General features: G+C 41.9%; 1 protein-coding gene across 2 annotated transcripts in view; it reads left to right on the top strand.

Moving 5' to 3' along the window:
* LOC108164872 overlaps positions 1-25108 on the top strand; it is a 122821-nt gene extending 97713 nt beyond the window's left edge. For both annotated transcript variants that reach the window (XM_017300815.2, XM_017300817.2), the window contains exons 4-6: positions 4121-4232; positions 23347-23423; positions 23484-25108. In XM_017300815.2, coding sequence (XP_017156304.1) covers positions 4121-4232; positions 23347-23423; positions 23484-24025 — 731 coding nt within the window. In that variant the 3' untranslated portion in view covers positions 24026-25108. The remainder of the gene's footprint in view (positions 1-4120; positions 4233-23346; positions 23424-23483) is intronic.
* The last annotated feature ends 1339 nt before the right edge of the window (positions 25109-26447 follow it).

Below are 26447 nucleotides of genomic sequence, written 5' to 3'. Positions count from 1 at the left end.
ATAAACATGTATCCGCACGTGCTCGCCACTGTAAGTGATTATTACGATGACGATTGTAATTATATATACAGTGGTGCTCATACACTTAAGCCACAAGAACTACACCAAGGTCCCCTGGTGAAGATTCAAGGTATTATAAGCGCCGAAATGTAGAGAGACATTCTGAGTAACACATTATCTGGAGAACATGCCGATAATTTGCCACTTGCCTGGCTATTTTAACAGGACAACGACCCGATACATTGCTGCAGGATAGTCAAGTCGTGGCTTTACCAAGAGGGAATCACTGTTTTGTAATGGCCTCCGCAGAGATCCGACCAGAACCCTATAGAGAACTTGTGGGGAATTTTAAGCCAAGTCGTTGCCCAAAAAAAACAGCAATTAAAAGGATTTGTGCCGAATTTTACAGGAAGAATGGAGGAAAATGACCCATCAACAGTGCGCACGTCCTGTAGATTCAATACCAAGGCGTTGCTCCACTTTTCTTAAGCAGAAAGGTCATCCTACTAAATATTAAAGTAGTTTTATTAAAAATACTAGGAATACTGGGCAAATTTGAACTTTTTTAACCATTTTTTTGAGGTGGCTTAAGTATATGAGCAGGACATTTTGGAGATGATTTCAGATTTTTGAATTATTTCGCTGACTATATATTTTCATAACTTGGTTGTTGTTGTATTAAAACACTGACATATAGAACTAATTTGAGACAAAAAATGGGAGCTGTAAAATAAAAAACTTTTCTTGATTTTCGCTTAAATACTTGGTGTAGTTCTTATGGCTTAAGTGTATGAGCACCACTGTAGATATGGCTATTACGAAAAACAAACATTATTAATTTTCTTAATAAATTTCCAAAAAGAAATAAGCAACGCATTTGAAAGTTTTTCAAAACAAAATATTTGGGGTTCAGAGTACTCCCATTTGGTACGAGCACGCTACCGGCAGCGAGGGTCTCCGGTAATGTTCCAATTAGTAAATTGTGGTAAACTCTAGAACAGCTTGTACATGCCCTTAAATGGTTTACACTATATCGTGATACTAGTGGTGATAATCCTCGATACGGTGAAAATTGGTCGGAATTATGCAGCTCGGTGGATAGTTACCCAAACAGAATTGCACCTCTACGCGGAAAAATGTTGGCACAATGATGGAGGTCTTCATCCAGACGGTCGCAGACGGTGTTGCTGAGGTATTGGCGACCAAATTCAAATTGGGTTCAATTCAATTGGGCACTGGGTCAGATCCAGGATTTTTTCTACTGCCGGTCGCGGTGACGGCCACGAGAAAGGGATATTTGCCTGGACTACAGTACAGTAACCCACGTTTTTCCACTCTCCTGGAGCTCTGTTGTATTGTACAGATGGTAATTGTTAATAAAACTAAGTGCAATGCAGAATAATCAAATATGAGAGCGCTGCCACCCCGAAAAACATATGTTTAACAGCTTTATAAAAGCTCTCAGGATCATCAAACCCAATTTGTTTTACAGCCCGTTTGTTGGCGGTAATTTCGTAAATGGAAAATCCACGACTAGCATCGGATATTACAAAATCCTAAAATACATAAGCAGCATGGATGAGGAATAAAAATAAACAGTTATACCACAAACTACATTTTTAATTACTGGTACTTTATTTTTGCTAATGTGCACACAGACATGCATATAAAATTGAAAGTCCCCAAATATACAATGACAGTTTTTGACAAAAAAAAAAAATTAATAGAGCAGTCACAATCTCATGAACAATGATTAAGTTGGAGCGGCAGCGGATGAAGATAAACGTGGTAACTGAGAGACAAAAAAGCAAGGGCTAAGGAACAGATGGGAGTGTGCCAGAAGAAACCATAAAATATGGATTACCGGGGCCCCTACTCCCTTCACGGCGATAATTGCCATCTAAATAATTCAGAAATTCGGTTAAAGTTACATGGAATTTGGAATTTGTTCACCTCATTTGGGGCGTTTCGCTTTGCTCTGCGACATTCCCCCACACGTGCGCACAGCGCTTGTGCCGACTCTGGTCTGGAGCTAGGGCGCCGCGTCCTCCTCAGCCGCAATAATGCGCTGTGCTCATTAACGTTATAAAAATAATTGCTTTCCGCTCACACCCTCCCACACAGGCACACAGGGCCGCCATGTGCTAAATTCCAATTAACTTGAATGTGTGGGGTACTCGTACATACGAACATGTGTGCCACTGTGTAAATGTCACCTCGCCCGCTTGGCCAAGTTGGTAATTGCCCAAGATGAACTGCCTGAGCGGCGGTTCTGTCAGTCGCGACCCCTTGCCACCGCTCCACAACCAAGCCGGGAAGTGGCCACAGGTGCACCCAGGTGCACGCGTCGCATATAGGTATGTATGTCGTAGATTTCCTGCTGACAAAGATGATTAAAAAACTGTTCTCGAATCGGCAACTCGTACGCGAAAGTTCAACATGTTTCTCAAGTCAAATTCAATATTTCAGGTCCTTGGTCCTTGAAATACACAAAAATGCTACTAATTCGATTAGCATTAGGTGACCATGTCTACATGCGAGTATATGCAGTACTCAACTTGAGTTTTTCTAGTAAATAAATATACCCGGGGCGGAGTCCGCGCAGCAGACTCAAGACCTTGGACGGCTGGGCGATGGGTAGGCCAGCCATCCTGCATTTGATTATGCAAATGGATGTGTGAGTCAGTGCGGGCGAGCGTCTCCACCTCTGTCCTCGCTGAGGACTTGTTTTGTTAAATTTGCATAAGTTGTGAGTGTTTCGGCGCCCAATATTATGCAGCACATATGGGCCACCAGCCACAGACACACTTCTTGGCCGCACACCCCTTTAACTCAGAGACATGGGGTGAGCGCTTTGAAAATATCCTTACAGTCTTACAAATATCCTGCAGGCTGCAGGCTGTGACATCATCCAGGCGTAAATATTTTTTTCCAGGAGTTTATAATCGATTAAGAGTCGTGTGTGTTTTATAATGCTCGCAGAATAGATCGCACAGCGGTCTCGGGAAAAGCAGTTTTAAATCGGTTTTGAAATCACTAAAAAATAATTGGTATTAATTTCCCTAAAATATATGCTTAACTAAAAAAAGATTTTATAACAATTAAATTAATTAACTATTAGGGCTTTTATGTACATTTTTAGTTTGTCGTATACAATATTTTCCCTCTCTAATTCTCTCTCAGTCTGTTCGTATTAACAGCCAGCAAAAGGTCACTGAGGGAAGGGGCTTTGGCCACGGAGACCGCGATTTCTCTCAATAGATTGGAAGAAATTGAGAGCAAGATATGAACCACGACCGCTAGTTACTTACATATGCTATAATATTACTTCTGGCACTTCGTTTTCCCTCTTTCCAACTTATGATCTATTTGATTAGAACTTTAGAAATTATACCGCTAACATATTTTAACATATCGGGAATATATCGGGTACTGAAAAATTGCAGCATACTAGCTAAGGGTGTGTACAAATGCCCAACTTTTGTCCTAAAATCGGCTTTCTGGCCCATAGTGCATCGAACCAAAGCGCCACAAGGCTATTGTCAACAGTCGACCCAATGAGATCTGCGCTCCTCCGCTTACAATCTGTTTGCCTTTTCCCCTTTTAGCGCTGTGATGTGATGATTGAACGCAAATAGCAGACACATCGCAAGCGTAAATTATATCGAGTAAGCAGAGTAAGTGTATCAACGGTAAAGGAAACATGCCAAGGGCATTCCCGAGGACAACCAAAGGGTGGGCGTGTGTGACAGTGCGACGTGTTGTCGGTGGCGTTGTGGGGGTTTGGGAGGGTGCAGTCCTTGACGCTTTGTTATCACATGTTTGAAGCTGTTTGTTAGGCGTCAGTGCTTTTTTATTCAGTCGTTTGCTAATGGCATGTTGACTCGATGCATGAGGAGGTCAACCAGCAATGCAAACAGGAAAGCCAAGTCGGAACATCGCTCATTGCCGCGGGAAAAGAGCCGGGATTCCGTCTTTGGAGAGCCATGGCTGGGGTAACTATGGCTGCCAGCAAATTGATATCTCCCGGATGACTAAGGGCCAAAAGTCGTTCATGTAACAAACTGCATTGTGCATTCAGCCCCACACTCACCCAGGGTCCTCTCCTGCCTCTTTCCAGAAATGGCCCTGCTCCTGCCCGCCGCTCTCTCCCACAATGTCAACAGCAGCGCCATCCGGCGCAATCTGCGCACAGGCTACCGGGACTCCTACGGGCACAACTGGGATCATGGGTGAGTATCCATCTCTAACAAAATATATTTACATTGCACTGAAATCTAGCAAGTTAGCCGGAAAAATATTGAATTTACTGAAACTCACAACTAGCAAAATTCACAGCTTAGATAAAATATAAGTTCAAAAATTCATCGTATGCATTTTACTATAATTACTCTATGCATCAGCCAATAACACCCTGGTATTAAACTCTAATGTTTTCTTACATATATGTCGATTTGGGGCTTCAAAAATATAAATGTTAGGTTAGGTTGTGGCGGTACCAAAAGAGAAGGACGAACCAGTTCACTTGGACCTATTAAGGGTCCGTTGGGATGCCGCATGGGAGTGTGGTGGGCAAATTATTGCATTTTAAGGGCAGTCCCATCCGATGGCTTGAATGTATTGGGACAAGATCCCTGGTTTGTTTTCGGAAAGGTCCGAAATGTCCGTGAGGAAAGGGGCCGAATAAGAGGAAGACTACGGCATCCCTGGGCAGGGCAGTGGCAGAAGAAGTGGAGAATTGCCCCCTCCTCCTCCTCGTTCCGGCATTCTGAGGAATTGACAGTCTAGAGGCGTGTGTGACAATCTGCCAGTGTCCCGTGATGGCTCGAGTATCTGCAGAGCACTGTCTGTATAGCTTTGCCGAGCATTTCTTCGATCGAGACAATAGAAATGGCCTCCTCGAGTACTACAACATCCGCCCAGAACACAGTACAATGATCCGGCAGCCTGATGTTGAGCTCATCACAGTAGGCGCCTCCACCCACGCGGCCGCCTAACTTTGAGCCAACACAGTATATGTGGACCTCATTTGCAGATCCAGGTTCGCCCATCCAGTCCACGCTAAGTTTGATTGATACCTGGAAAGACGTCGAGAGGTGATTAGTAGGGATATAATAGTCTGTCCTCCCTGGTAATTGTGGGAGTCTCGTCAGGATTCCCGAGTGCCCAAACGCGGATGCTTTCCATAGTTTGGCTTCCCTCATTCTGAGGGCGGAAAGTGTTACCACTTTCTGTTCCATGAACGGTATCCAGGGCTTCACCTGGAGTAGTGCGTAGCCCGCCAACTATGCATAGCTCTGCCATTCGTTGAACTAGGCTGACTTTTTTGAGACAAGTTTTCTTAGCATAAGCTACCACGCGAAAGCCACCCCCCTCTATCACCCGCAGAATTTCGTTCACTACTACCTTCCATAGGAGTGTCGAGAGGACTCCGCCCTGTGGTGTGCCTCAGCTGAGAAGCCTGGTGGACGTTAACGTCCCGGTAATGCCTCAACGGTATTATAGCATCTGATCAATGAGGTTCACAGTCCGGGAATTAACCACCAATTCCGTCAGTGCACCCGTGGTGGCGGTCAGAAGGATGTCTGGACGCCTGGCTCCCACATAATACGACCTATGCCAAACAAAATTGAATTCATTGAATGATATAATTCTCGCTTTAAGCAAAACCATATACATATACATATACATATACACATTCGTATAATATAATCCAACAAATTGTGAGCTTATTTCGAAATATTTCGTGATTTAAGTCTACGCTATTGTAGAAACTCAATAGCTCAACAGTGAACTTATTTTACATGACTTTTACCGCACTCCCGTAAATAAACTTTTAGGAAAAATAAGAAAAACATTTTACACAAGTGTAAAGCGGTACTCAAGGAGTAAAGTTGTATATTAGTGTCGTGTAGATAAACAAATATAACAGGCGTTATAACAGGATGCGACCCCATAAGGTATATATGTATATATTTTATTGACCAGCTTCAATAACCGAGTCGATATAGCTACATATGTCTGTCTGTCCGACCGTCCGAAGAAAACCTTTTAGAGGACCTTCTATACTCCTTCCACGCGCTTTCTCAATCCCTCTTTCTCACACACCCTCCATGGTGCATTGTGCACCCTTTTGGGCGCTGCGACTAGGCTCACAACGTTCCCGCTCGTTTTTTGTTGCACACTGCTTCAGAGGCAGCTTAAATGCCGGATGAGCTGTTTGGCCATCACTTAATCTTATTTTAGCTAGAATTAGCGAAATGAAAAATGTTTTGCCATGTGCATAAAATAAGTAATAATCAACCTTGATTCCTTCGAAACTGCCAGCATAATGCGTTCGTAAATGATTGTTTGTTAATATGTCAGTATTCGGACCTGGCGAATAACAATCATGTAATTGCGACATGCACACACGCGCATTTTCGTTATCTTGTTGGATTTGTTTATCTGTCCTTGCGTCTTTGTGGAATTGTTGATTGTTCAGCAATTTAAAATCGGTATGCCAACCTTTGATAGCACCAAAACACGAACTAGACAGACAAAATTAGATCAAAGCTTAAATTTTTAACTTTTTTGTTCATACAGAAATTCGAAAATCCCGATAAAATAATGTGGAAGGAAAAATACTTTACCGCCTATTCGGATGCCAATTATATGTACAATACAAATTTTTGTTTGGTTTTTTGTTCCGACCTACTTTGCAGGTTCTTCCATTAATTTCCATTCCGCATCTTGTTGATCTAGAAGCTTAGAAGCAGAAATACTCTTCATTGTTCTTGTGTTCTTTTTGAGTCGAAACTGTAGTTGGCAGCCAATCAATCTAATTTATAAACAACAATTTTTGAATGTTTTGAATGGTATAATTGATTTAATTTTCATTCGTTTTTTCCAACGCTCAATACTTTTATATTTATTTGAATAACACAGTGCAGTTACCTATTACCAATAATTGCTTATATTTTTCAATTAAACACACAAAAGAAAGAGAAGCAACACATTTTTTAGCGCGGTCAATTGTAAAAGCAAACGAAATAAAAAAGAACAATAAAACTATCTCAACTTGTGAAATGTAGAACGGTTGAATTAATCGGTAACTGACAGATGGCAATGTCTTCTAGGACACCGACACCGACCATGTAAAAGGCATCCGTTCTTTGAATGGCGTGTCATCACCACCAAAGTCATCACTATCTTCGCATCAATAGTTCATGTAGAGTCTGTTGACTCTCTATACCGACACCGGTCTTATGTAGTACCCTCTCCTATATCTTACAGCTATAGACCTGTTTTCTGCCTAAGTCTCTCGATTATATTACTAATGAATTCACCAAAGAAAGGGGCTCATCCTGGCTTCAGAGGGTTACGCGTCCCGTTTTTTGTAGCTTCTTTTTATGGGGAAACTTTTCTCTTTTCGTCGATCCATTCATCCTGGACACGGCAAACAGGGCTGAAACATTTGTGCCAAATTTGCGTTTTTATGAGCAACGGTAGGCAAAAAAAATTCCATGTCATGATGGAAAATGGTTAAAGCTCGTAGGAAAGGGAACGCGTAAACGCTAGTAATAAAAGTTCATCATAAACGAAAAAGACAGCATAAAATCGTAAGCCAGCCTTGATTTGACGCGTTTTTAATTCTTTCGATTGTCCGGCTTCTCTTGATTTTTATGATTTTCTCGGCCAGGTTGTCAGTTCTGGCGATTGGAGTCTTCGCTCTGCGTTGGCGCCTGTCCTAGTGTCTGTGACATGTCCTTAAGTGTTGTTTTCTATTTATAGTGGTGCCAGTCGAATTCCAACAAAAACTTCGAAGACAAACAAAGCTGGTTAAAGTGGTTCCTCCATGTTTGCTCTTTCTTTCGTGTCATCCTATTTTCCTTTGTTAGCTTCTTGCTTGTGTCCGTCCGTTTTGTTTGCAGAGTGAGACAAGACCACGACTTGTTGATATCGTCCTGGAGGTCCTGCATTGCGGTAAAGTTCTCTGCCTGGTACGCCCCGAAGTCCTTGCGCATTTGGGGTGACAGAAAATCAGTCGAACATGTTTCGGTGCCGCATTATGGATACCGCAATAGGCGCACATCAATCACTTCCGGACTCCTGACAATTTCGACCACGCTCCCCCATGCTCTCCACCATTTCCAGCACTTGCTTTGTCCGATTTTTGTTGATATTCGTGATTTTCAACCCACCCTCTCTTGAGTACTCCCGGATGCCCATCAAAAGCCGTTTATTATGATGCTCTGAGTTCTGTTGTGTTTCATTCCGAAATTAAATTAAATGCTTTTTGATTCCTCCTTTCCGTTTTCCAATTTTGTTGTACTTCTCTTCTCTCCACTTCTTTTCCAGCTCCCACTCCATATTCAGCTCTGATTTCCTTCTTCCTTTCGTTCATAAACAATATCATTTTGCCCTTGGCCGCAGATTGGACAAACAGCAGAGCGTGCGTGTGTGCCCTGTTGTCCGTTTCTTTGGGGCTTAATTTAGAGACGAGCGGGGAACGGGCAGTTTGGTCGACAGAGAGCCTTGACAGCGGACAGTAAGCCATGGAAAGCTGGGCGAGGGTGGTGAACTTCTTCGAAAACGGTCGCATCTAATTGAAACGAATAAACGTACAGTGGGTACAACGCCAAGTCAAGCTCAACGAGGGGGAGGGATGTTCTGAGCCATAATACCCGGCAATCAGTCAGTATATGTATATTATACAGTACGTATGTAATCCTATAATTTAAGTATACATGCTATTTTATACGTAACTATAAGTAAGCGCCGGATGACTGCTGCATGCTCTCTCCCTCTCTCTCTCTAAGTTTTTTGGTGTGGCTGTTCGCAAAAGGATTTCCGAGGGAGATTTCGACCACGCTGATCAAGAATATATATACTTTATGGGGTCGGAAACGCTTACATCTGGGTGTTACACATATCGAATACATATATCGGGTAGGGTGTGCAGAAATGCCCAATTTTTGTCCTAAGAATCGGCTTTCTGGACCATAGTGCATTCAACCAAAGCAACAACCGACCCAACGAGCTTTCCCCTCCTCCGCCTACAATCTGTTTGCCTTATCCTCTTTTAGCGTGAACGCCGGAATTGGTATCGGAGCCGATGACTGCCTCAAGCTCTCTCTCTCTCTCTCTCTCTCTCTGTCTTTTGATATTGGTATTGGTATTTTGGTTCTTAAAGATGAATTGATTTGTTTGATTAATGCTGGAATCTCTCTTCGCGATCCCTCTCAATCGTATTTGTCATGAAAGATGTGAAGAAGTAGAGAGAAAGTAAGGAACCAAGAGCGCTGGTTATGTTCTAATGATTATTCTTGTGCTCCGCATAAACCGTTTCTTTTATTAGAAATTAAAAATATTTTATCTGTTCCGATTTTTCTGCAACTGTTTTTTATTTCGCTTAATCTGTCTCTCTCTCTCCACTTTCTTCTCACACTAACAGCAGTGGTCATATCCCGCTCCCCTCCGCCAGAGGGCCAACACTGTACGATGAAGAGTGTGCGAGAGAGAAAGAGAATTATTAAGCACGTGGAAGGGGTGGCGTAGCCACTTAAAATTGATTTGTTCGTTCTGGCTTTAAAAATGATCCGATCTGATCCAGATCTGGTAGATATGCTGGTTCTCTATGATTCGGGATTTTTTGATTTTTTCGTAACTTTAAAATTGTAGACGCCACAGATCTTCGTCTTTTAACTAAAAAAAGCTTGATTCAGTGTGATATAACAGGAAACAGTCTGGATACAACATTTTGTTGCTTAAGCTCATGTAGTCTCAGAGACAGGCATAGCTCAATCGATTCGGCTATTGATTCTTTATGGGGTCGGAAACGCTTCCTTCTGGGCGTTACACACATTCATTTACCCCATACTCATTTTGAGTATCGGGTATAAAAATGATACACCATCAATAGTGGCGAAAACCGGAGCACTGCTTTATGTAATGGATAGCTGGTTGAATAGTATCACGGTTAATTATTCTAATGTGAATAGAATTATGAAATGTATTGATTGATTCGGATTCAATTGATTTGAGTGAGTGCGAAGCACACAATGAACTAGTTTACAAGAAAGCGTTTGAAAGCGTTTGGCATTCCCTCATATGACTTAGAATGAAGGAGTGAGCAAAACTAAATGAATGCCAACAGTTGAATTTCCCACTTCCCAGTTTCCCACGAATTTCGAACTTCCCCTTATACGCAATTCGCAAAGAGTATAGGAATATATAAGATTTGTGAACAGAAGGAAGCGTTTCCCACCTCTTAAAGTATATTCCTGATCACCGTTCCTGAGAGCAAGAGAAAATCAATTTCGTCTTCTGTGATATCCCACCTGATAGATGTACTAGATTACAGAATTTGTATCATATCGGATCATTATTATAGCAAGAATGAAGAAAACGTTGCTTCCTCTGTTTCTCTCTCGCTCTCATGTACACTTTTCCTCGTACAGTGTGCTGGAAAGAGAAAGAGAGACGGAGCGGTATGAAAACGGCTAGAACTAATTTGTACATCTTTTCACATCACCATTTTGATTTATTGATATTATTATGATAATATTTAAATTTTAAAGCTTTTCCCAATCTGTTATACCTTCAATATTTATCTTCACTGCCGTTCAGATCCGGATTTAGGTTCCCGTTCCCGTTCCCCTGCCCCAACCGCAATCCTAAGTTCTCCTGAATACCCTCCCGTACCTCCGACCCACCGAAACTCCGCACCCGGTCACTCCCATTGATGGGCTGCACGCCCACTCCGGAAAACCCAGTGATTTGTTAACTTTCAAGAATAACTTTTATTGCTTTGTCAGCAATCTGATAGGCGACAACAACGGCAAAACAAGAGCAGAAGACCCACGAATTATGAATTATATACTTGAACAACAAAAGCAAGATGAAGTTGGAGAAACAAATATAGAAGCGTATAAATAAATTACGAAAATAAGAGGAGGAAACCACGAAACACGAAAAAAAAAAAAAAAAAAAAACGAAAAAACAAACTTGGGGACAGGAAAACCCGAATATAAGAATAAAGATAATAATTCGCCACAATTTAATTTGCATAATGACAGTGTCAAGTGGCGAGTGAGAAACTCAGGGTGGCAGGGGCGGAAAGAAAGGCCTGAAAGAAATTAAAAGCGGGGACGAAACAGGAAGTTCCATAAGCGAGTAAACGCATTGGATATACATATGTATACGCGAAGAGAGTTCCATGGGAAGCGTAAAACGGTGGTGGAGGAAATCCTATATATAGATGGAGAGGGGATGGTGCAAACAACTCTGTTGAAAATTCCCACTTTTTAATGTGATAAATTTACAAGGCAACTGGGAAATCTGCAGTCGACAGCCGTAGAGTACGGAACGTGTGTGCCCCACCCAAGCACTCCTACAGCTCTCCATTTCGCCCACCCCCCCACTTACTGTGGTTCTGGTCTCATCCTCGCACACTGGGCGAAACATCCAATCCGGTGGCGCAAAATTGAGCACTGAAGTATTTCGATACAATTAAAACGTCATTAATATCGATTAGGCATACTCCACTGCGTGTTTTAGTAGTCAAAACTTTAAGTTTTAGTTGGTATTGGCTCCGCTGTTCGCCGTCAAAGTCGTCATAAGCTGTCGCACTTGGAAGAACAAGTTTCTGGCACAATATTGCACAAAAAACTATTGCACATTTACCATAAAGAGTATTTTCACCTGAAGTTTTATGTCTGTGCAATTAGAATGAACGTATTTTATTTTAAGTTCATGGTGGTTCATTGGTACACTCATAAAGACTGTCTAGAAGGTTACTGCGTTCCTGCATTCGGAACTTGTTTCGGAATATAGCATTTTTCGCACTCTTGTTTCGATTTAAAGTGGTTCTGAGTTGAAAGTATCTAAGAGGATGTGTTTGCAATTTTAAACATATTAATCTCTACTTTTGCTCCAGTTTTGCCCACTGTGTCTCGGGGCCGTGCATGGGGGCGCATGGGTGTGCCTACATTGAGGATTAAGCAAAACCCCCCATGAGGATTAGCCAGGACCGCATAAATTTCCCGTCAGACATAGGCAAACAAAGAGATGGAAGAACACACCACTAGTCAGGGACGAACTCTTCGCGTCCTCATCTCCGGTTGTAGGGTTTTGCGGTGACTCCTTTAATTGAAGTTAATCTGAAGTAGAACTGTCGTTAAGAGCAGAAGAGATAGAGTCATAAGATTATGCACCGGGAAAGGTGTGGTTTTTCGAGCAGTCAGTTATCCGACAGATATGGCCGTTAAATGCAGAATACTCCGTATGTTGCACTTATATTTAAAAAACTTTGCAGCTCTGAAAAGCTTATGTATACTGATCTCAAAACTTTTCAACGGAATCCTACAGTTCGTGAAATATTAAGCTTTAAAATAAAAAATATATATTTACAATTTTTGGCACATTTTTCTTGAAACTTCGAACCATTAAAGTCATAGGTCAAGCTACAGAAAAGAAAAAAAAAACATTTCCTTCACCTTGAAAAACTATACATTTCTATGAAACTATAAATGTACACATATAATTTATCTCGGAAAAACTATCACTGAATTAATCACTCATTAATATCTGAGAAGGGATCAGAGTACCTCAGGTTTCTTTCAATTGATTCGGGAATCGGAAAATTATAAAATAGGAAAGTATAAATATAGTTCTTCTCTTGTGGCAATCAGATGTGATGGAGACATAAAAACGGAGTCATATTCTTATTGGAAAGAAGACTTGACTTATGTGCTTGCTCTATGCGATAGAATTATTAGTTCGCCATTTGTTCATTGGTTTTAGCCAGAAGCTTTTGATGGCATATAAATAAAACTGCCAATTGTCGATAGTGATTTGTTAAGCAACGATCAAAAGTTTTTTTATGAAACAGGCACTATCTCACCAAACTTGCTTTCTTCTTGCTGAAGAAAATTTGGAGCCGGCTATTTGAAAGATACTGAAGGCACAAGAGGAGGAAAATGTAATGAAAATTGGTTATTTTCATCTGCCAGCAGTTCAAGTTTATAATTTATTATAAATTATAATTGAATAGATTGGGCGAAAGAAAAGGTAAGGCAGCCTCCCATGACAATGAAGGTTAGGAAGAAGACATCTAAATTGAGGACTGGACTTCGTTGAGAACTAATTGCCTACTATTTGAGAAGTTTCCTTGCAACACTTAAGCTGTGGAAAGATGCGTCAAGCTCGTGACAGAAGCTTAATTTGTACCCTATGAAAAGCCAGGCAGGAAATGACACAAATCTCAATTTTGTAACCAAACTAAAATATAGACAATGCTATACGTTAAGCTTTCATCATTTCATTTGCACGAATTTAATCATTTATAATACATGAAATACATTGTAATCGGTACGTCTACTAAGTTGTTTGTACTTTGCATACTTTGGTCATCAATTAACACCACCCTGGAAAACGAATTTAAAAAAAAAAACAATTTTAACTACAACCTGCTGTATGCGTATATAGACAAGAAGTACATTGGATTGAAGATTGGGAAAGAACGTGTCCTTCTGGAGAGCCCAGCTAGTGATTTCCAGTAGAGCCCAGCATGAATCAAAACAATGCTTGAAATGGTCCTGGTGCGGGCTGCTGATGGATTTCCAGGATCTAGTTGGGAATTGAAGACACTGGTTCGCCGAATTACCCGATTTTATAAAATTCGACATGCCAAATAGGGTCCCGAGCGCCGACCCCTGCCTTATCCCCTTGCCCATTTGCATAGCAGGTACGTTTGTCTGTCTGGAGCTCCTCTATCTCCAGCCTCTGCTGTTGCTCCAACTCCATTCTGCAGAAGCATTCGTACAGCATATGTACATATATTTTATTTCGGTTCATCCCGGGCTCATCAAGCTACAGAGTTGACAGAAAAATAATAACCATAAAAATGCGCTAAAGCTGCTACTTTATTTTCATTATATGTACATACCAGCGTCGCTCCACGACCACCTTAATTTCCTTTGTGCCGGCTGATCTATGTGTGTGTGTGTGTGTGTGTGTGTGTGTGTGTGCGGAGGGCGCTGTTCTGTTTGTGGAGTCCTTTGCGCGTTTGTTCGTCTGCGGCTGCTTTGCATACTTTTAGAGGCACTCAAACTCAAAGCCTCCCTCAGCCTTGGTCGTGGCGTCAGTGGCCTTACAAATTGAATTATGCACTTAATGGCGCCCAGCTGGGGTGGCAGGTGGTCTCGCGATTCCAGGACAAGGCTAAGCATCTGCATAAGGCCAAATAAAATGGTAAAACGCAAAAAAATTCCAATTGAAGGCCATTTAAATAGGTACACTTCTCTTCAAAACTACATATACATGCGAAGGTTTTATCAAAAGCTCTTGAGCTTAAGTAGACAATACCTTTTTGGCCCATTCCAGTACTTTAAAGGAGAGCTAGTTCAAAGTACATCGAGAGGGCCGCTTATAGAGTGTTCCTAAACGCCAAAAAATGGCATCCATTAATGTCAGTCCAGTTTCGAATACTTATGGACAGCTAAGAAGAACACTACTATTCTATTTTTTACTGAATTTACTCTTTTATACTCAAAAAAATACTGAAAAAACGTGACGATCGGATCAATGAAGATCCAGAATGAAGCGGAGGTGTCTTTTCTTTTTTAGTAAAAAACCAAACACGAGAATTTATGTAATTCCAAATTACAAAATCCAAAGCACTCCAAGATAATGACAAACTTAAAAGAACGTACAAAATGGGAAAAACTTAAACTTTGTGTCGATGCACACATCATCAGGTATAGCCATTGTATTTACATGCATCAAACATCATATGAGAGATCATTTCTCTTAGTTTTCTTAGTTTTGGGCCAAAACATATTTTTAGTCTAATGCAAAGGACAATATCAATCAGGCAGTATGCTTATTGCTATGTCGCTCCCCTCCGCCAGAGGTGGCACACAGCACGAGGAAGAGTGCGTGAGGGAGAGGGAATGCAATATTATTTGTTCTTTCTGGCTATAATAACGAATCAATCTAAATCGGCAATCTTTACAAATTGTGGATGCCACAGATTTTCATTCCTTCTGAGGGCAGAAGAAGGCTTCGAGTACTGGGTATAATAAGAAATTATAAGATAGTTAAATTAAAGAAGAACTTTGGATTTTGTGGAACTTGTGATTTAGCATACATTTTGATATTATTTTAAGGTAGTTCTTTCTGTAGAGACCACAATATAAAATATCTGCAGTAGGAAAAATTATTCAAAAACAAAGCAGTTATATGAACAACTTTTTCTTTCTTAATGTAGCCCAAGATTGAATTCAATTCGGCTTGCTCATGATTGCTGTTTTTCTGAAAGATAAAGATTTATTTTCGTCTGACTTCAAGGTTTTATTAGTTCGTCTGTAACCATTATCGTTATACAAAAATTGTAGTTCTTTCAATATCCCATTCTTCTCCCTCGCCTTTGCTCTTTCCTTCTGCTTCACCGTGCCATATTACAGAATATTTTGTTGTATACCCGATACGTACGATATACGATACTTAGGAGTATTTTAGATTTGTGGTGAGTGTTACATACAGAGGGAAACGTTTCTAACCACAGAAATTATATATATTGTTGATCAGCATCAATAGCCGAATCGATATAACCATGTCTGTCTGTCATTCTGTCTGTCAATCTTGCTTGACGATTAGTACTCAGAGACTACAAAAGCTAGAGCAGCCAAATTTTGTATCCAGACTCCTGTGTTATCACACTGAGTCTAGTTTGTTTAAAAATGTAGAGTTTCGGCCGTAGCAGCGACTCCCAACGTTCCCCCTCGTTTATTTTAGCCATGGAAAAAAAAATTCACCTCAGCAACTTCAACGCTTCCGATTCTTCTTCTTCCCTTTGCTACATCATCATCATTGTCCTTGGCAATTATTTGTCCGTGAGCAAAGGAAAATAAGATGACATAGCGATAGAGTGGGGGATACGAAAATGTCTCCGTCTAACCTACATGCCGACAGTTTTATTTGCATAAAGCTTCACCGCGTGGCGGCCATCCAAACGTAGTATTTACAGCTGTCCGCCGCCCAACCACACCGCTTAGATCCTTCAGCATACTTCCTCAAGCAGCCAACCCCCAGCTTTCAGTCTGATCCTGGTAAATCCGCTTTTTCATCGCTAAAGTATGCAGCCAGTTTTCCCGGGCTGCGGCTGCGGCTGCCGCTGCTCAATCATAATAAAAAGACGGAAAAGTCCGGAAAATACAGAGAGAAGGAGGCGACAGAGGTGTGATGCGGCTACCACAGCACAGTGGGTGAAATGACTAATCTGACAGGAAAAAACCCCATTTGGAATTTCAATCAGTTTTTTTTTGTAGTATCCATTTAGAATTCTTCAAGGAGTTTGTATCGGTTTTTTGTTATATTTTTAGTTTGAAAACTCGAACAGTTATCGGCTTTCGAACTTAAAATATGGTGCGAAAGCGGCAGCTGTGAAGCTCATTGCAATTTTCCACGTGCTCTTTCAGCTACGCCGATTTCGAGGAGGAAGTCATATTTTTAAAGCTAAGTGTTTTCTCCATCATCGGGGATATGTTCTATCGAATGGTATTACTTGTAGGCTCTAATTAAAATGACTTATAATCATGTCCTGCTCTTATTCACTTTTTTCTAAATCTTTCTGCAAAAACCGACCAATGGTATATTACATACTTTAGAAGCCAAAGGTTTTTTCCTGATAGTTTGCTCATTTCACCCACTATGCACCCACTCCACTGTGTCCAGTCGAGTCTCTTGAACATTTCCCGTTTGAGACGACTTACTGAAGCGTCGCAAAGTGCTTCCTCCCTTTCATCCATGGCGACACTCAGCCATGTTCCACCCCAGTCCAAGTCCAAGATTCCGTAGCGTCTGCTGCCTGTTGCTACTGCCATGGCACAGTAGGGCCTTAGGCGAAATTAAGCGGCAAAAATAAGCTGTAAGTGCACATATAAGTACATACATATCTAATAGACAATTTTCCAGTGATCAAATCCCACGGACTTTTAGTTTAGGTGATTTGTGCATTTATGTGCTTACGAATACTATGAAATATATAGGCACCTATATTTCAAACTACATACAATTTTTAAGGACACTTAACAACATACAAGAATGCAACCTAAGCTGCCTCTCAATTTATCTATTTGCAGCATGTTCCTTGCATATCTTTACCTAAGTGGCTTCTAGAGCGATAACAGCTCTTATCGGTTGTTAAGATAGTATTTTGTACACGAAGTAATATTCAAATGATGATTCCTTAATTGCAAGGGAAACGACAGCAGGCTAACTAAGGAGAAACCAAATCAAAAAAAACTAACGGGAACGCGAATCTACTTCTATACCCGATATTCAGTCAGTATGGCTCCCCTCCGCTTGAGGCCGCACACTGCACAACGAAGAGTGCGTGAGAGAGAGACAGAAAATGACTAATCGCGAAAAATGGGTTGCGTAGCCACTGCAATTTCATTTGTTCCTTCTGTATAATCCCTTCTGTATGACCCGATCTAAGCCGGATTTGGCAATCTGGCTATTTTTTATGAATCTGTGCTTTCGGTTTCTCGAATCATCGAAACTGTGAATGCCTAAGATTTCCGCCCTTTATGGGGGCGGTAGGGGGCCCGGCAAAATTTTTAAACAAACTTAATTCAGTGTGATATCACAGGAGTCTACGCGCAAATTTGGTTGCTCTACGACGGACAGACAGACATGGTTAAATCGACTCGGCTATTGATGCTACTCAATATATGGGTGTATACTTTATGGGGTCGGAAAAGCTCCACCTTTCACTACAAATCTAATATACCCTTATAATCTTTAAGTATCGGGTAAATTATAAATTTGGCCTTCAGGTGATTCTCTCAGAAAAACGTCATTACTGCGCAATCAACTGGAGTGGGCAAAGACAATACCCAGAAGCTAACCAGAAGCTTACCCAGAATAATATAACAGTGCATATTTTCCTATGTATTCGATATATAATTTGTGTTGTTCTATACCTAATTTTTAGCTTTATTTAAAAATTGAAAGGCATATCTAATTAGTTTTGCTCTTCTAAAGAAAAACTATTGGCTAATTCCCAAAAACGAAGATTTTTCTTTCGAATACAATTTATTTCATGCAAATAATATGTACGTAGATTGCCCCACTGTGCGATATGTAACGGAATTCGAAGGCTCAATATTTCGCAGACAGTGCTCTTAGGCAACAAAATTTTAGGAACCGATTGATAGATACATTTATAAGCGTTTTATGATTGCGAAGTTTCTTGACACTAGGTTTGACATACTCAAGCCATGAGGAAAAAAGCAAGCTTACCTTATTTTGCTAGATCGCCGACTTATACCTAAACAACACTACAGAATATACAGTACGATCTCAAGCACAAATGCCCATAAATACAATTGTCCATGTCACTTCAAGCATTTAGCTTTATAAGGAGATGCATTTGTCCAATAAAATTCAGTATCAGAATCACTCTCTCGCACTACCATAGTATCACATCTCCGCAGTCCAACTGGTTCCAGTGCTAGTTGCGACGAAAAAACTGTCGACCATTTGGATTTTCTCCAACCCACCTTACAAAAACTACACACAACACATACCTCTAAAAAAACATTTAAAAAATACACGAAACATAAAGAAATCTACAATTCATTCAAACTTCTTTGGCCCGCAAGGCACACTATGAGTGTAATTAAATCGATAGCTTAAACTGTCTAATAGTTTGTATTTTTGCAACGTGTTCTGAGAAATTGAGCCACTGTGAAGTGCCTACTCCAGCTTTGCTTAGCTTTTGTTTGCTCTTCTCATAAACGAGTGCAAATACTTTTATAAGTGGCTGTATGTTATTACCGTCGTTGCTGTTGACAGTTTCGGCCTTTGAAATGGAAAAATATTTGACAAGAAAATTACTTTTCCTGGGCAGGGTAAAAGAGGCAATTGTCGTAACACTCGTGCTTGTATTCTCATGGTTGACCACAATTTTCTGGCTAGGAAAAGTTGATTCATTTAGGTTGACTTCGCCCATGCTGGAGCTGCTTTCTGGGAATTTCAAAAGGTCAGTCAGTCGTGGGTCACGACCCTTCTTCGCGGGGCACCAGTTGATGAAAATATTAAAGTAGAAAGGAAAAATGTCGCAAGGAGTTCGGCTTATTTCATCCGGCAATAAAAGTTTGTAAGAAGTCTAAAGTATCTAGAGTCTTAGGGACTACAAATCCTTCTTTTGGTATAAAAACATGAAATAATAATTAATAGTCGGATTCGTCCACGATTGGAGGTACCAACTTGAGTTTGAAATACAATTCTGCCTTTTTCAAGTAGAATCAAATGTAAAATAAAATGACTTTTCTGAAGAAAAACCAATTTTCCGAGCCATCTAATTTTTGAGCTATTTTTAAACTTTGACTTGACTCACAGAAAAATTACCCCAAACCACCCCAAGTGTCCCAAGCTAAAGAACAAAATTTTTCGTGGCAACATAATACAATTTTAAAACGTATTGTGAAGCTTCTAGAAATCGTAGCAGAATGAACATTTGGCCATTTTTTTTCGTATGTGTATAATTTATTTAAGTAAAATAATTTAATTCGTGCAGAATTTCAAGTTGAAATGCCCCATCAGATTTTCCTTTGCAAATGAGATAGGGCTGGGCCGACAATTGATTTGTGGTTAGCTTAATTGTTTCTGACAGGCAGGCAGATAAAGCTAATCTGTGCCGGAATCTTTGAAGCCAGTGAGTTTAATTGGAATTTAAACTGGCAAATTTTCAAGTCTAATTGATTGCATCAATGCTTGAATCTGGGTGCCAATAAGAAAGTGCTAATAAATCATTCGAAAATTCATTATTATTTGGGACTTGCAGAGGATTGGTCCTCTTGGGTGTCAGGGTGGTCTTCTCAGAGATTAAGTTAGTCTTTTCCTTGCTAGACAATGCAGCTTCTACAAAAGACAAGATCATGTATAGGAAAAGGAATACTAGGAAAGAAGTATCACATGGATTAGCGAACTTAGTCTAATTTTCGACAGAGCCTTCCCTCTGCTGCATTCCGAAATACGTTCTGATAAATCAGCTGCTTCCCGACCATCCCTAAGTTATCCCAAAAATTTCAGCATCCATGCTACCCAAAACTCTTCCCCGCCATGTCAAGCATGAGAATTGCTTTTATTTTCCGATCACTGCTATGCTGGGGACATGCGGCCCTATAAGCGTTGACCAAGACCCCCCCGGCATACAGCGACCCCGCTGCCGAATTGCTTGTCTTTAATTACGTTTTGGTCCCCGAGTTTTCGGAATAGCCTTGTTTATTTTTATTACTTTTCGCGGCGGACCCTTGTTTATTTACATTCATTTTTTCAATTTACCTTTATTGCCACGAACCCGGGGTTTGTGTCTGAGTTTGGGTGGGGGGCTGGTGCCGAAGCTGTTTCGCTCGGACTCGTGTTTAATAATATTCTTTTTTTATTAACGCGAACCGTTTTTAAAATCTGTGGAATTTTTTGGTTTTTTATTCCCGGAAACCAAAGAGTACGAGTATATGTATCTGTATATAGACGAAAGTAAAGGCCATGAGGAAGCGTTTTCGACCCCAAAAAGCGTCAAAGGCAGAGTCGAAGCAGCCGTGTCCGTCCGCCTGATGAAACTATACGATGTGTAGCAACCAAATTTTGTGTGCAAATATGTGTGATATCACAATGTTCCAGGGGAACTTACATATTTTGCGATGTCCCCTTCCGCCCCCACAAACAAACATATGTATATGTAGAACTATTAAGTGCTATATTATATACTAGATTGGGAAATTTTGATCATTATTATTAGATCATTATTATAGCCGGACTGAAGAAAACAATTTCCCGTGTCTGACCCCCTGCCACATACTCTCTGTCTCCCCCCTTCACACTTTTACTCGTCCTGCGTGCCCACCATGGAGGAGTGAGTGAGACGTCCCAATGTCCGTAAAAACTGAGTGCCGGGTAGAATAGTCACAACAGTCAGAACGACTGCTTCTGTGGTCTGAGGCCACCGCCGACATTCATTTCCGATGCGTTCAGCAGTCGTCTGGCTAATTTGATTCAATCGGCCTGGCCGTAGAGACGGTAGATACCCACTCTGGCTCACTTTCTGCCGCTCTTGGTTAAGTGCTCGGGGTTTTCCGGTGGGGTGGGGAGGCAGAGGAAGGCCAAGATCAAAAATGTCAGGCACTTTTGAAATTTCCGATGCAATTTCCGTTATCAACACCTAGACAGCTGTCAAAAGCACACACATACGCGTCACGCAGCTTGGCACTTATGTATAGACGGCAGTTTTTGTTCGATTTTTTATTTGCCTTTCACTCTCTTTCACTCTGCTCTCTGCGTGGCGGAAACGGAAATTGTTAGGCCTTATAGACAATTCGCATTTCCGGTCCACTGACAGTTCTCCGTCCTTTGGAGTCCTCCCCGCCTCCCGTCTCTGGCATTCTCTGCCTTTCTCTGCCCTTCAGTGCGCACAATTGCACAAATTAGTATGTCGCCTCCGTGCTCCTTGCGTTGTGCCACTGGGGAAGCGTAAATACAATAATTAAAATATTTTGCATCTCAATGGCAGACCAGAGATTCCTTCTAATGAGGCGTCACCCGAAGTGCATGCATAATCATGCTGATGATGAGCGATGAATGAACAGAAATGGAAATTTCGCATCGATGGCAAGGTATGAAGGGTGATTAAGGAAAACTACTCGTACTTAACTTCGGCCAAGATTGATGGTCCCAGCTTGCGACTCTGCGACGTCGGCAGAGGTTTTAGACGAGGCAGTGATGATGCAATGATGACCGATGAGAGGAGAGCGGACGCTCTCGCGAGAGGACATGAGAGGACAGGATTGGGCCGGCATCGATCCAGCGCGTATATGTGAATGCACGGTGCATGAGATCACGCCACCGGCAAAGAACCGTTAGTCCAGGGTAGTAAAGAGAAATCGAGGAGGGTAAGGGGATACGGCAATGGAAAATTACGGGGTGCTGGCATCACCGACCCTCAAAAAGTGGCGGACGGCAACGAAACGAGGCAGTCGGCATTCGGTTTGAAGGCAGAGAAGAAGTAGTCCGGAGAAAAGTCTCTGAAGTACGCGAGGGAGGCGAAGTTCCGAAGGCGTGGAAGGCTAGTTCCGTGCTTTGGGAGGGAAAGGAACAGCAGAAGGCCAGTATCAGGAAGGATCAGCCAATTCTGGGAACCGATCACGGAGCCAGCAAATCGTCGCAAGGCTGAGTTGACCGTCTAGTGGCTAATATTAGAGAACTACGGAATTAGCCCTAGGCGGAATGGACTAGCGAGCGGTGCTTGGAGAGGACTCAAGCTGACTACCGTTGTACAAAGTAATAAGTAATGAAGAACGAATAAAGTTACGAATACTTGTGCAATTAACCTCGACTATATACTCCATTGTCGCCGAAGCAGCATTATAAATTTGTTTGCATCGAGCCCACAGACTGATGAGCAATCTCAAGCTAATTCAGACGGTCGAAAAAGGGTTCGTTACAACATATAACTCACACACACAATGACTCATACTCATACTCAATGAGTGAGAGTGTGGGCTGTTCCCAAATTCATTCGAAATTCGAATGCATTCTATTTTTTTGCGTATAAATTTAAGCATAAATCAGTGTTGTCAGCTTTTGAGAGGAAAAATATCTGTGGTATCTGTGGTAAAATGATAAAACAGCTTTTTTGGGTAAACATTTTGCACACATTTTCAGAAAACAAAAAGATACCAATTTTCAAATTATTATTCATTTTAAACTTTAGAAAAGGCCAAAACTAGCTATAAAATTGATGTACGATGTTGATCGATTACTTACTATCGCAAGAATTCCCAGAGTCAATTGAAAAGTACACTTTGTGCCACTCTCAAAATTGAAGAGGACTCAGACATAAGTGGACTGGAGCTATACGAAAAGTTGAAAGTTTCAACTTGAAACACTCAAGGAAGTTCTTCAATATATCGTTATGAAAAATCGTATTGATATCTATCCCAAAGTTTGGGTGTTCCTCCGTATCTCGATAACCTTGCCAGTAACTGTTGCCAGCGGGTTCAATATTGAAACCTATAAAGTGTATTTAAGATCAACTATGAAAATTTAAAGATTAAACTCTGTCTATCTTGTTTATCGAAAACTCGAGATCGGGAGTTTGGATATCATAGGTTAGTCTCTAGTGATCCGCCGAGTGGCAGTACCAAAGACCTGTATTTTATATATCAACCGAACTATCTCTTATTAATAAAGTGATTCATTAAATATATATTACATACAACAGTTTTACTAAATATTAGTTGTACATGCATGTATATATGTATCTTAATCTTTGCATTTTCTGTCTGCATCTTCCAGGTACTGCGTGGAGTTCGAGGTAATCAAGGCGTCCAAGGCCTGTCACAAGCTGCCGCCCTACAACCTGATGCTGGAGGGTAAGTAGGTGGCCTTTTGAGCTACTAAGCCGAGACTTATTGGTTCTACCAATCTCCCAGGTGATCGCATTACCGTGCGCTGCGATCTCGAGGCCCTCATCCAGGACGGTGCTGGCAGCCCCGCAGCCGCAGGCCGGTCCGGATCCGTGACCCCCACAACTGTAGCCACGACCACTGGGGCCTACAAAGAGGAGGAGGAAAGCAGCGACGGCTCCAATGGGGGGGAGGGAGAGCAGAACAGCAGCAACAGCAATGACGACGACGACGACAACAATAACAACAACGAGGAGGGTGAAGAGGAAGATGAAAATGCGCAGAACATGCTCGACACAGGCAGCAATGAGAGCTACGAGAACCGACACCAGCGGCAGTCGCAGATCCTGTCGCTCCGCTACCTTTCGTGGGGCAGCTCCAAAAGAAGCGCCATGCCGGCAACGCTGCCACCGGCGCCCACGCCGAGCTTCCACTGCCGTGGCGAGGGGCTCTCTGGCCGCACGATGCGCTGGAGCGCACTGCCGGCGCCGTCGTGTCGCGGCAAGTGGCTCCGCCTCACCGTCGGCCCTCCCAAGAAGTGCACCCGCGCGCAGTTCATCTTCGTCTAATCGCTCCCGTCCCGTCCCGTCTAATATAATTTTTTGTATCGATCACATCGTCAATATGTAGATGTAGTACGTGTAGGCTATGCTGTACGGCTGCGGCAGAAGCAAAGGCAAAACGTCCGGCTAAACAGGCGTTAAGGGACGGCCGTGACGGGATCGCATCATATCAAATCACGACCCAGTACACAGTCCCCAGTCCCAAACCATTAGAGCCCTATGCCCTATAAATTTCAGCACTGGCACAAGTACTCCATTATATGTAAGAGTGTAAACTTTAAGTCAGTGTATTAAGAGGAATAGATGTATCGTGAGGATAGTTTTTTTTGTGACCACACCGAGTTGCAATCGTGGACGTGGACTTATACGAGTGCATTGAGAAAGTCAAACCACTCGCTCGTTATTTAGCCGGCATTGTCAGCGTTAAGTTAAGCATTTTACAGGACCGAATCGGCATATTTGAGTGTTCCAGACTGCAGGGGGTGCAGTTTTGTTTGATTGGATATACATATACGATACGTAGGAAATGCAACATTCTCTTCGCACTAGGTAGCTGACAGGGAACTCTCAAGTAAAGATCACGACGACGAGTGTTTTGACCGCATCTGGCCCCTCGAGGCTCGAGGTATAGAGATACGACATGATGCCCATTACTGGAGGGGATATTGATAGATAGTAGCCGTAAGTCATCAAATACCACATAACAACAATTACAATGGAGATGAAATCATGCTGCGGGGCAAAGGCAACCGACGCATTGATGAGCCGCCAGTTCCATCTTCTACGAGTACTTTCATCTCCTAAGCATTCGATTCATATCAAAAACACACGTGCATCACGCAATACGTTCTTACACACATACACAAATACATAAAGTCCACTGGAGGCGGCGAGGGTAGAGGGGGTACGCCAGTACTCCACTCCATGATTTTTCCCCCCTTGGACAGAATTCTAGAGTCGGAATTAAACTTTGGATCTTAGCATTAAACTGGATTTTAGGTGCATACGAATGTCGAAAATATTTCATAAAATTATAATTAAACTAATACCGAAATCATTCAATAAAGAACGAGTATAATTTTAAAGAAACCTTTCTCTCTCTCTCTCTCTCTCTATTTTCCTCTTTCCATATCTTTCTCTCTCCGCTGGCCGTTGGGCAGTCGAGCGGCAAGAAAGTTCCCGACTTGCCGCGACTTGTTTGGCGACTGCGCACTGCGCATGCGCGACGCTCCAACCAGCTGATTCGGGCTTACCGTTTGACCCAATTATTTAAGTGGCAAACGTGAGCGACGTCGCACGCCGGTTTTACAATTTCTCTCTCTTGGAATGCTCGCAGACAGCGACGAGTTCATTGTGATGGCCAGAAGAGAGAAGACAACGGAATCGGCCACAGTAAGCCACAGTGAGCCATAGGATAGGTAACGCGGCCGTTAATTGATTAGTCCCAAAGCAAGCGCAGACCGTGGTAGACCGAGTACAAGCCCTGCCGTTGCCCGAGTAGCTGTAGCTTCAGCAGAACCGTTCCTCAGTTCCCAAAGTAAAGACACTTTTTGCTGGTCGATCGATCTTCCGGAAGATCTATTCAGTTTCAGTTTATTAAGTGCTCTGCTTGTTTTCCTACCATGCGCATCTATGAGACATCTGCAAATCAGTGCTGTTCCAAGCGGATTGGGCTGATTACCATTCTTGGTGCTACTCGTTGCGAAGAAAGTTGTCTTCCAACATGTTAATTGTGACTGTGTGAGGAGGGGCCGTGGGCCGCTACCGATTTCTTTTTACGGTCCATCTCTGGCTAAACGAAGAAAATCTGTCTGTTGACTTGTGTCTAGAGTCTAGAGTCTAGAGTAGATAATGCAATTTAGTTATATTCAATAGCTTCGAGGCGAGTCAGTGTGAAAACTAATCTTTGAGTGGGTGTTATATTCGTCTATCAAATAACGTTAGCACAGTGACAATAACTCTTTAAAACTGTATACTTAAACATTCTGAGATTCTTAGGGCATTCTATAGCCATGTTCCGAACATGTTTATTTCGGCTAACGCCTAGATCTCAGAGACTATAAGAGCTAGAGAAAGAACTTGCTGTGTTCCCACTACTGTGGTATCACACTCAAACAAGTCCACGCCAAAAAGAACACAAATCCGAGGCATCCACAATTTTGGTCCTCTGATTGACAGCTTGTTTGCGGTTCATGTTATTCGAGTTCCCAGTCCACTGCAAAGAAATTAACCCTTTAGAAACTTAGAGAACTATTTGATTTACCAGATTGCCGAATCTGGATCAGATCTGATCATTATTATAGCCAGAATGAATAACAAGATGTTCCGTTGCTGACTCTGCCCACCTCTCTCACTCACTCTCTCTCTCTCTCTGTTTCTCTCGATCTCCCCGATCACCGTTGTGTACTCTCTCATGACAAGTGCAAGG

The sequence above is a fragment of the Drosophila miranda genome, chromosome XL, assembly GCF_003369915.1.
Source record: "Drosophila miranda strain MSH22 chromosome XL, D.miranda_PacBio2.1, whole genome shotgun sequence".
NCBI lineage: Eukaryota > Metazoa > Arthropoda > Insecta > Diptera > Drosophilidae > Drosophila > Drosophila miranda.
Note: the sequence above shows the minus strand (reverse complement) of the source record. Positions and strands in the feature narration are given on the sequence as shown.